The sequence below is a fragment of the Phyllostomus hastatus genome, unplaced genomic scaffold, assembly GCF_019186645.2.
Source record: "Phyllostomus hastatus isolate PE091 unplaced genomic scaffold, TTU_PhHast_1.1 phas_contig_86, whole genome shotgun sequence".
Lineage (NCBI taxonomy): Eukaryota > Metazoa > Chordata > Mammalia > Chiroptera > Phyllostomidae > Phyllostomus > Phyllostomus hastatus.
Genome location: NW_025333977.1, coordinates 67455773 through 67468282, shown reverse-complemented (window position 1 = coordinate 67468282; position 12510 = coordinate 67455773). Strand labels below are relative to the sequence as shown.

Sequence of the window (12510 nt, the reverse complement as noted above, 5' to 3'; positions counted from 1 at the left end):
ACCAAAAAAAAAAAAATCACTGTGTGTCAAGCCTCCCAGCATGGAACAAAGCATTCTGCATGCACAGAAATTTGCCCACTCCTATCTGTTTGTGGCATGCCTGGCAGTTTTATCCTCAAGTAGGCAAATGGAGAAAGGGCTAGGAAAAAAAAGTATAAGTGGTCTATATTCATTGCAGGTAAACTCAGAAGGAAGAGCAGAACCACAAGACACAGGAACAGCTTCTTCTTGCCCAACCATCGTTCACCCATCACCTACCTATTGCAGAATAGCCTGGAAGGGGCAGCTAGGTCAATTCAGAGCAGCCCTGCCAATGGCTTCTAGCTACAGGAAGGCAGTGTCATGAATACAAAGGAGACCCAAAGACTGCCATTTCCAATACACAGGAGTGGTATACCGAGAATGGGGTGACCAGGTAGGAAAGGGGATGCCCACCTCCTTGGGGAACAGGAAACATTTCTCCAAGGGGGAGAGGTGGTAACACCTTCCCACAAAGATGCCAGAAACCACTACAGTACAAGAGAAAATAAAACCGTGTTTCAGCGCCACCTTCTGGAAAACAAAAGAAATACGTCTACTTATCAACCTGCTTAACAATGAAGTGTAAAAAATTTTTCTATTGTTGTTCAAGTACAGATGTCTCCTCTCCCCACCCACCCCCACTCTCAATCCTTCCCCACTTTGGCTTAGTCCATGGTTCCTTACATATTCCTTGATCACCCTTCCCTTTCTTTCCCTTGTTATCCCCCATCCCCTCACCCTCCCCTCTGGTTACTGTCAGTTTGTTCTTCATTTCAATGTCTCTGGTTGTATTTTACTTGTTCGTTTTGTTGATTAGTTTCCATTTATAGGTGAGATCATATGATATTTGTCTTTCACCTCCTGTCTTATTTCACTTAGCATAAAGCTCTCCAGTTCCATCCATGCTGTTGTAAAGGGTAGGAGCTCCTTCTTTTTTTCCTGCTGTGTAATATTCCATTGTGTAAATGTACCATAGTTTTTCTGACCCACCCATTTACTGATGGGCACTTCGGATGCTTCCAGCACTTGGTTATTGTAAATTGTGCTGCTACAAACATTGGGGTGCATAGGTTCTTTTGAATTGGTGTTTTGGGATTCTCAGGGTATAATCCCAGCAGTGGAACTGCATGGTCAAGAGGCAGTTCCATTTTTAGTTTTCTGAGGAAATGCCATACTGTTTTCCACAATGGCTGCACCAGTCTGCATTCACACCAACAGTGTACTAGGGTTCCCTTTTTTCTACATCCTTTCCAAAGCCTATGAAAATTAGTATTTGCTTAATCCTTAAAGATGTGTACTGTATACTGAAGCTGTCAGTTTCCTAAAACACTATTTTGGAGGTTTTGATTCCTTTTGTTACTAAATCTATCCTCAGGTAAAATAAACTTCCTGTATTGTTGAATAGAACAATTCAGAAAAATTGGTAATTTTTTAATCCAGGAAATGGCTATTTGCCTCTGAGTATTTTTAGTCAACCCTAATATATTCGATTAGCAAAAAGTTTGAGTCAAGAGGAAAATTTAAAACCAAGATTGAACATGAAATGATCCATAGGCAAAGGGCAAGGTGATCAAAACTGAGGGGCAGGGGTAAGGATAATTAAGGAAGTAACATCACTGTGATAAGTGCTGATGGCTATTTTTTGGCTCCTTTTAAAATCTTCAGATTTTACCCTTCTCCTACTCTTTAAACATTCTTTCCATTTAGAATTTTTTGTTTTATTTTAAATATAGTGACATAAGGAGCTAGTTACCAAAACTTTTCTGCTGAAAACACCTTCCCTGAACTATCTGGTCAGTGCACATATAGCTGTCTATTTGTTTTCACATGGTTTCATTACTAAGTAAGTAGACAAACAATATCCAGTGTGAAAAAGACATGCCTGGACAAATAAAAGGGAATGACAGGCATACTGAAATCACACCCATGGGCTCATTATAACACATTTACTTTACTCATAAAATTTTTTTAGAAATTTAAAGAGAGCCTTATAATCAAGGACACACAGAAAAAACCACTTTACCATGAGACTGGTAGGAAATATAGAGGAGGGCTCCCATGGGTAGCAGCTGGAGTGCCAGAGGGATATTTTAGTGGCAAGGGTGTTCCTTCTGAGAAGTGTGGGGTCTAAACCCCAAGCTGGCCTCCCAGCCTATAGCACCAGAGCTGGAAAGGAACCTAGATAACATCCAGATTTGAAAAGCAGCAGAGTACCTGTCTGTCAGCCAGGGAGAGATAGCTGGAGATGCAGACAGCCTCTTAAAGGGCTAACACACACAATTTCCTTTGCAACCACTTACCAAAGCTGCCAAAATGGGAAGATAAAGGAACAGACCCCAGATAAAATAACAAGAGAATTCTCCAGAAGAACTAGATGAAATGGAGGCAAGCAATTTATTAGAGAGTCCAGAGTAATGGTTATAAGCATACCCAACAGCATGAAAAAAAGACATGGGAATCATAAAGGATCAGTAAGAAATAAAGAATGTAATATCTAAAATAAATAATACACTGGAAGAAATACACAGTAGGCTAGATGAAGAAGAGGACTGAATTAGCCATTTGGAAGACAAGGTAGAGAAAACAATACCCACGCAGAGCAGCAAAAAGAAAAATAATTAAAAAAAAAAAGAGGTGAACTCAAGAAATGTCTTGGACATGAACTGCAACAACATCCACATCTTGGGAACACCAGAAGGAAAAGAGAGCAAGCAAGGGATAGAGAACCTATTTGAAGAAATAATGACCAAAAATTTCCCTAATTTGGTGAAGGAAAAATTCACACAAGTCCAAGAAGATCAGAGAGCCCCAAACAAGTTGGACCCAAAGAAGCCTGCACTGAGACACACCATAATTAAAAGGACAAGGCTGAAAGACAAGGAGAAAACCCTAAAAGATGCAAGACAGAAGCAGGTAATTACCTACAAGGGAGCATTAATTAGACTGTCACCTGATTTCTCAACAGAAACATTTCAAGCCAGAAGGGAGTGGCATGAAACACTTATGGTGAAGAAAAGCAGGGACCTATAATCATGGCTACTTTGGCCAGCAAGGCTATCATTTAAAACCCAAGGAGAAATGAGGAGCTTCCCAGGCAAGAAAAAGCTAGAGGAATTTGTTAACACCAAACCAGTAACAAATGTTAAAGGGCTTGCTTTAAGAAGAAGAAAAAAAGAAACAAACAAGCAAACAGAGGAAAACAGTCTAACAATAAAATGACACTAAATATGTAAGTATCAATAATCACCTTAAATGTAAATGGCTTAAATGCTCCAACCAAAAGACAGAGGGTAGCTGAATGGATAAGAAAACAAGACCCATGTATATACTGCCTCCAAGAGACGTATTTCAGATTGAAAGATACATACAGACTGAAAGTAAAGAAATGGAAAAATATATTTCATGAAAATGGAACAGAAAAAAAAGCTGGGGTAGCAGTACTTATATCCAACAAAACAGACTTTAAACCCAAGGCTATAGTAATAGTCAAAGAAAGACTCTACATAATGATAAAGAGAAAAATCTAGCAAGAGGATTCCCTTGGGAATACTTAGTACCCAACACAGGAGCACCTAAGTATGTGAAGTAAATCTTGATGGACATAAAGGGAGAGATCGACAGAAATGCAGTCATAGTCGAAGATTTTAACAACCCATTGACCTCAATGATTCTATCTTCCAGACAGAAAATCAACAAGGAGACAGTGGCCTTCAACAACACACCAGATCCAAAGGATTTAATTGGTATTTTCAGAGCATTTCACCCCAAAGCAGCAGAATATAAATACTTTTCAAGTACACATGGAACGTTTTCTAGGATAGACTACATGTTAGGATAGAAAACAAGTCTCAATAAATTTAAGATAGAAATCATATCAAGCATCTTCTCTGACAACAATGCTTGAAACTAGAAATCAATCACAAGAACATTGAAAAGCATGCAAAAACATGGAAGCTAAATAACATGTTGATAAACAATGAATGGGTCAATAATGAGATCAAGGAAGAAATCAAAAGATACCTTGAAACAAATGGAAACATAACAATCCAAAATCTCTGGGACACTGGGAAAGCAATCTTAAGAGGGAAATTCATATCCTCACAGGCCTCTCTCAAAAAACAAGAAAAAGCTCAAACAAACAATGTAACTTCACATTTGAAAAAGAACAACAAACAAAGCCCAAAGTGAGTAGAAGGAGGGAAACAGTAAATACCAGAGCAGAAATAAACAAAATATAGTCTAAAAAATCAGTAAGATTAATGAATCCAAAAGCTGGTTTTTTGAAAAGATACACAAGATTGACAAACCTTTAACCAGACTCATCAAGAAAAAAAGAGAAGATCCAAATAAATAAAATGAGAAGTGTAAAAGGAGAAACAACTGACACTAAATACAAAAGACTGTAAGAAAATATTATGAACAATGTTATTCTAACAAATGGGACAATATGGATGAAATAGATAAATTCCTAGAAACATACAATCTTCCAAAACTAAATCCAAATAATCAGAGAATCTGAACAGACAGATTATATTTGGTGAAATTGAAGCAGTAATCAAAAAGCTCCCAACAAACCTAAGCTCTGGACTGGATGGCTTCAAGGTGAATTTTACCAAATATTCTGAGAAGAACTAACATCTCTACTTCTCAAACTATTTTATAAAATTTAAGAGGTGGGAAGGCTGGCAAACTCATTTTATGAGGCCAGCATTACCCTCATTCTAAAACCAGATAAAGACACTACCAAAACAGAAAATTATAGGCCAATATCCCTGATGAACATACATGCTAAAATCCTCAACAATATGTTAGCAAACTGAATATAGCAATGCATCAAAAGGATCAGACGTCATGATCAAGTGGGATTCATTCCAGGAATGCATGAACATGTTGATATGACAGTTGCAAATCAATAAATGTGATTCACCATATAAAGAAAATGAAGGAAAAACCCACATGATTGTATCAATAGATGCAGAAAAAAGTATTTGATAAAATCCAGCACTGATTTATGATAGAAACGCTAAGCAAAGTGGGACAGAGGAAACATACATAAACATAATACAGGCCATATATGACAAACCCACTGCCAGCATCATACCAACAAGCAAAAACTACAAGTGTTCCCCTTAAGGTTGAGGGGATGTTTGCTTTCACCTCTGTTAGTCAACATAGTACTGGAAGTCCCAGTGACAGCAATCAGACAAGAAAAGAAATAAAAGGCATCCAAATTGTTAAAGATGAAATAAAACTACCATTGTTTGCAGATGACAAGATACTGTACATAGAGAACTCAAAGATTCTAACAAGAAACTACTGGAACTGATCAATGAATTCAGCAAAGTAGCAGGATACAAAATTAGGGTCCAGAAATCAGTTGCATTTTAACATGCCAATAACATATTAACAGAAAGAAAAATTAAGAAAACAATCTCACACTCACAATTGCTACAAAAAGAATAAAATACTAGAAATAAACCTAAGCAAGGATGTAAAAGACGTGTACTTGAAAAATTATAAGACACTGAAGAAAGAAATTGAAGAAGATACAAATAAGTGGAGGCACATTCTGTGTTCATGGATAGGAAGAATTAATATCATTAAAATGTTCATACTATCCATAGCAATCTATAGATTCAACACAATTCCTATCAAAATTCCAATGATGTATTTCATAGAACTTAAATATTTCAAAAATTTTATATGGAACCACAAAAGGCCCCACATAGCAACAGCGGTCTTGAGAAAGAAGAACAAAGTTGGAGGAAACATTACTTAATATCAAAATTACTATAAGCCCATAGTAATCAAGACAGCATGGTACTGGGATAAAAACAGACATATAGATCAATGGAATGGAACAGGCAGCCCAGAAATAAACCCACACATTTATAGTCAATTAATCTTTCACAAGGAAGCAAGCACATACAATGGGCTAAAGATAGTTTATTCAATAAATGGTGTTGGGAAAATTGGACAGGTATGTGCACAAAAATGAAACTAGACCACCTTCTTACAACACACATAACAATAAATTCAAAATGGGTAAAAGACTTAAATGTTAGACACAAAACCATAAAAAAAACATAGAATAAAACATAGGCAGCAAAATAGGCATAGGCATAGGACATTACTTGTAGCATTATTTTACTAGATATATCTTCCCAGGAAAAGGAAGCAAAAGAAAAAAGTAAACAAACTGGATTATATCAAACTAAAAATTTTTGTACAGCAAAGGAAATCATCAACAAAATAAAAGACAACCCACAGAACCACAGAATGGGAGAACATATTCACTGATACATATGATAAGGGGTTAACATCCAAAATTTATAAAGAACTTACAAAACTCAACACTAAAAAAACCCACCCAAATAAAAAATGGACAATAGCTGTGAATAGATATTTCTCCAAAGACGACAAACAGATGGGCAGCAGACAAATGAAAAGATGCTCAATGTCACTAATCATCAGAGAAATGGAAATTAAATCCACAATGAGATATCACCTCACACCTGTCAGAATGGCTATCATCAATAAATCAACAAACAATGTGGGGAAAGGAAAACCCTTTTGCAGTGTTGATGGGAATGCAGATTGGTGCAGCCGCTATGGAAAGCAGTAAAAAAATTAAAAATAATGAATCTGCCTTTTGACCCAGGGATCCCACTTCTGGGAATATATCCAAAGGATCCCAAAACACTAATTTGAAAGAATATAGCACCCCTATGATCACTGCAGCATTATTTACAATAACCAAGGTATGGAAGCAGACCAAGTGCTCATCAGTAGATGAGGGGATAAAACACCTACGGGGCATTTACACAATGGAATACTACTTGGCTGTAAAAAAGAAGAAAATTTTACTCTTTGTAACTGTATGGATGGACCTGGAGAATATTATGCTAAGTGAAATAAGCCAGTCAGTCAGAGAAAGACAAATAACATATAAGTTCACTCATATGTGGAATCTAAATACCAACCCGAACTAACAAGGAAAATGGGGACAGACTCAAAGATGGAGAGCAGGATGACAGCTAAGAGTGGGGTGGGGAGTAGAGGTTAGAGTGTGGAGGGATTAAGGAACAAGGAAAAAGGACTCACGGTCATGGACAATAGTGTGGTGATTGCTGCGGGAAGGGGATTATAGGGACTAAATGGTAATGGAAAAAATACAATAAAGATTAAAAAATGATTTGAAGAAAATGCACAGTTATAAATCATTCTCCCTCTTTAAACAAATACTTAGAATGAAAAAAATAAAAATATGGAAGACCTAGAACTACCAAAATAACTTTTCAAAAACACACCAGAGTTACAGGATTTATCCTGTCAGACTTCAATATTTATTATAAGTCTACAGTAATCAGGGCAATGTGAAAGGACATGAAAGAGATCAATGGTACAAAACAGAGAGTTAAGAAATTGACCTGACATATACACAGTTAAATTATATTTGATAAGGGTGAAAGTCACATGATTTCCAATTCAGTGCAAGAGAATTTTTTCAACCCATAGTATTTGGGATATCTGTGTGAAAAAATACATGAAAATTAATTCAAGGGAGATCCCAGACCAAAACATAAAAGATAAAACTGTAACAGTCCTGGAAGAAAACATATGAGACTATCTTAGCAATCTTTGGATAGGCAAAGATTTATTAAAGAGTACATAGAAAACCTGTATATTTATAAAAAATGATGCTCAAAATTAGATACATGCATTCTTCAAAACATTCTGTGACGAAAATTAATAGATAAGCCACAGACTGAGAAAAAAATCTTTAAAACATTTAACAGAGGCTCTATATCTAGAACATATCAAGAAATCTTACATATCAATAACATGAAAAACAATCAAATTAAATGGGTAAAAGATTTAAAAGGACATTTTAAGAGAATGTATAAGATTGGCCAACAGAACATGAGAAAGTGCTCAACATAATTAGTCATCAGGAAAATGCAAATGAAAAGCACACAGAGATCCCAGTGCACAGTAGAAAAGCTAAAATGAAAGAAACTTGGTATCAATCATCGGAGAAGATGTGGAGCAACTGAAACTCTTACACATTGCTGTTGAAATGCAATATAATACAGCCTCTTTGAAAAATAATCTGGCAGTTTCTTAAAATATTATCCCTACATCTACCCTATGTCTCAGCAATATCATTCCTAGGATGCTATTTGATATGAGAGAAATGAAAACACTTATCTACAAAAAGCCTTTTACAAAAATTTTCAAAGCAGGTTTGTGCATAATAGCCCTAAACTAGAAACAGCCTAGATGTCAATAAATAGGAGGCTAGATAAACTGTGGTATATTCATGTTACAAAGCAATAAAAAGGAGTGAACAAATGATACAAATATCATGAGTGACTGTCAAAAACACTACACTGAATGAAAAAATCCTATGCACAAAAATGTATGTACTCCCCCCTCCATTCATATAAAATTATAGAATGGGCAAAAATAATCTGATAATAAAAAATCAGATTAGTGCCAGGTGTGGGGTTTTGATTGAAAAGGGCCTTAAGAGAACTTTTTAGGATAATGGAGTGTTCAGTTTCTTGACAGGGAGTGTAGTTACATGTGTATGCATTTATCAAAATTATTGAACTTCAGCTTAATCTGAGCATTTCACTGTGTACAATTTATACTTCAGTTTTAAAAATAAATTCATACACAATTCAGCTATGCACCAGTACATAAAGATACATGGACAAAGCTTCACTTGAAAAAACCAAGGATCCCATTATGTTTGAAGCAAATTTTGTAGGAATGATTTTATTTTATTGTCAAACATAGTATTTTTTGAGGAGAGTGGAAAGATTAAAGCAAAGGGAATACATAATCAAGAATGCATTTTTTTAAATCTCAACACAGATAAAAGACCACATAGAAAGTAAGGCTGGCTAATTATCCCCCCAAAATATTTGAATACCCTTGAGATTGTCTTATAAAAATACTAAAGATATTGTGGTTAAACCACAAGAATCGTTAGAAAGCCCCATTCTACTTCTGTTTCATTTCTAAACAAATCCATACTTCTTTTAAACCACCATGCTATTTTGAAAGTTCTAGCACAAAGACCACTTAAAAATCTTTTTTCAGGCATGAGGAAAGGTAGAGTGCAGAGTTCCACAGTACATTCTGGAACACTGTCGTGTGGAATAAAAAAAGACTATCCATCAACAGGTAAATAAAAGATATGTAATCTGACTTATAAGAATTTCCATCACATAGTGTTATTTGAGAACAGAAAGATGCTGGAGTAGCAGTACTCATACCCCCACACCCTATACAGGATGGGCTGAAAGTAGGTTTACAGTTATTCACATGGAAAATAATACAATAATTAATAAATAATAATATAAGAATAAACTCTGTGTTTTGCATACTCACAATTGTAAATCTGCTTTGCCTCACCTTGTATGTACCTTTGGTGCCTGTGTGTGTGTATAATACAGAGCGTAGCTGTAGATATAGATAAGGCATATATAAAAGTATGAAAAAAAAACACCAACTTGCTAATACTGGCATCTTGAAAACATTTTAAGAGCATTCCCACAATAAATATGTAATAAATGCTGTGATTACACATATACATACAATAAACACATGAAAAGATAGTAACCAAAATCATTTTAACGAGTGTTAAAGTATACGTATATTCACTTTCTTCCTTATTTTTATTTCTATCTGCATGTTTTACTACTGACATATGTTATTTATGTAATCAGAAAAAAGGGGCATTTTTATTTTGGGGGAAATAAACATCATAGACCTGAAAAATACTGCAAAAAGCTTTGCAATTTAAAAAAATATATGGTGTTATAGGTAAAAATATTCTGAGTTATGCGTAATGGTTTAAAATTTTAAATAAGAGATAATTGTATAGTGCAAGCACTACTTTTTGCCAACCTCAAAGAACAAAACATCCTATGTAAACAGACCCAAAGGCCGGGTATCACAGACTGATGGACACACAAACATACCTGGATGGTTTAGAAGAGTGTCAAGTTCTTCTTTGGCCACAACCATTCTTAATCTATCACTACTATCAATGACAAAAATAATGGCTTGCCCATCTCTGTATAATATAAAGAATGACAAAAATTAAAAATAAACTTACACATTTTCCCATGTTTACTATCCATTTGCATGCCCTAACCTGTGCATTATCTCTTCATATCCTATGTCCATTTATCATTATAGGCTTTGGCGCTATTTCTTAGTAGTTTTTATGAGTGATTAAAATGTTAACCATTAGTGATATTTCATGTAAAATAATTTCATATCACTTCAGTGATAACACAGTAAATTTAATGACTTTAAAGTTATTTCATAATTTTAAAAAATTACAAGTAAAACCACAACCCTATAACAGACATAATAATCATTATTTTTTGGGTAAATCAATGTTGACATTATGTGTAATCACATATGAATATCTACAGCTATAGAAATAGAATCCTGTTGTACACACTGCTTTTCTGACATGTATATACATTTTATTGATTTTTTTCTGTAGTATAGCTTGAACTACTTTTAGTGCTTCTCAAATAATTTTTACCATAACCATAGTGATATATATGTTTTATATTAATATTTAAGACCTGTAAGTATATGTAAATATATTTGAAATAGGTCCCCTGAAACAATACTTACAATTAGCTTTTATTTTATTCCATTTTATTTTTTTAAGCTGATACCCAGCCACTGAACTAGTTTAAGGATTCACTTACCGATCACAGTGGCACTTCAGAAATCACTGATTCCCTCTACACCCTTTCTTTTAATAGTTATAAAGTATTTCACTGCATGAATGTGTCATCAAACATTGTGTCAAACTTCTACTGTTGGACTTAATTGTAGGTTATTTCCAATTTTCATTATTATTTGAAATCCTCCTAAATACATTTTTGAAATTTCTTGAAACTTTAAAGATCCATTCTTAGGAATAAAATTTCTAGGAATATATATAAAATTTAAAGTTTTAGATAAACAATGATAAATTATCTTCCAGAAATGCTGTATGCACTTATATCATCACTACCTGCATTTTTCCTATCCACTTGTGACATGCCTCCTATCATTTTTTCAATCTTTGTCATTTTAACAGTTACATTATTTTACTTTATATTTTATTAAATGCTATTGAAGTTCAGTATCTTTTCATGTATTCATTGGACATTTATACTTTTTGTGAATCACTTATTCCAGTCATAAATTAAGATTTTAAAGTTCAATGTCATTAATAATCACGTAACTATAAAAATGAAACAACTTTTTAGTACCACTGTCTTGTATCACTTAAAAATGTAAATGTAGATTAGCACAGTCACACACTACCAATGGACAGAGAAACTGGTCCAACTGGAAACATCCATCCAGAGCTTTAAAAATGTTCAATCACATAAACTGTGACAAAGATTCATGCAGCAAGATGGTAACTGAAGAACTGCTTATAATCTTCAGAAACCGAGAATAGCCTTCATATACAAATAAATGATAGAGCAAATTTGGGCACAGGCATATGAAAAAACATTAGGCAGACATCAGAGTTATAGTCTTTGTATGTTTTTCCTGATTCACCCTCATCATCGTATGTTAACTGAAAAAGCAGGATAAAAAACTATATATGGTATATGATTTAGAAGGTTCCTTTCTCAATTATGTAGAGTGTACATTACATATTCCAAAAAGCAATCTTTTTAATCTTTCAGCCTAATACATTAAAATGCACTTGTTCTTTAATAATCAGAGAAACATAGAAATACATAAAAATAAATTTACTCTTAATGTAGTCTCAATAGTAACCATTTTACCATTTAACCTACAATTTATCTATAATATTCCTGAATTCAGCAGCTTCTTCCAAAACAATTTTGAAGGGAAGTTAAAATCAGAAAAAAAGCTTTCATGTTTTGAAGTACTATTTTCTATGTATTTTTGCTTTCTGTAAAGTAATTAAAATAAGTGTTAGTGCACACTTTGGCAGCACATATACTAAAATTGGGACGATACAGAGAAGATTAACATGGCCCCTGTGCACGGATGACATGCAAATTTGTGAAGCATGCCATATTTAAAAAGAAAAGTGTTATTTTTTAAAAAGTAGCTAAAGTAAATACAATTTTTGTAAAAAGATTTTTTACCACCTAACTGGAGAAGAAATTAAAATATTCTACACTGAAAACTCTGGTTTTTCTAAATAAAAGGATAAAAAAGCAGCTCATATTTCTCAAGGAAGTTTAATGCATGGTATCACAACATGCCACTTTTCCTTTTCCAAACTGACCCTTAGATCTGAAGCACTCTCTTCTCTCTACTTCACAGGTCCTCTGGATCAATATACAACTTAAACAGGTCTTCAATTTATTAAAGTACTCATTGAAAAGAATATCTGAAATAAATTTTCTTGGTTCCTATCTGAGAAACACAATGTTCTTGAAACTTTATTAGCAGGAAAAGATTAACCAAAATCAC

The 12510-nt window shown here is 34.2% G+C and overlaps 1 protein-coding gene and 1 non-coding gene across 3 annotated transcripts in view; one reads left to right on the top strand and one right to left on the bottom strand.

Moving 5' to 3' along the window:
• Positions 1 to 12510, bottom strand: part of ARL6 (ADP ribosylation factor like GTPase 6) — a 51731-nt gene that overhangs the window by 25287 nt on the left and 13934 nt on the right. For both annotated transcript variants that reach the window (XM_045851748.1, XM_045851749.1), the window contains exon 5: positions 10017 to 10111. In XM_045851748.1, the coding sequence (XP_045707704.1) occupies positions 10017 to 10111 (95 nt within the window). The remainder of the gene's footprint in view (positions 1 to 10016; positions 10112 to 12510) is intronic.
• On the top strand, positions 12007 to 12113 carry LOC123827570. Its single transcript, XR_006787234.1, has one exon. It is a non-coding gene; the product is annotated as a U6 spliceosomal RNA (small nuclear RNA).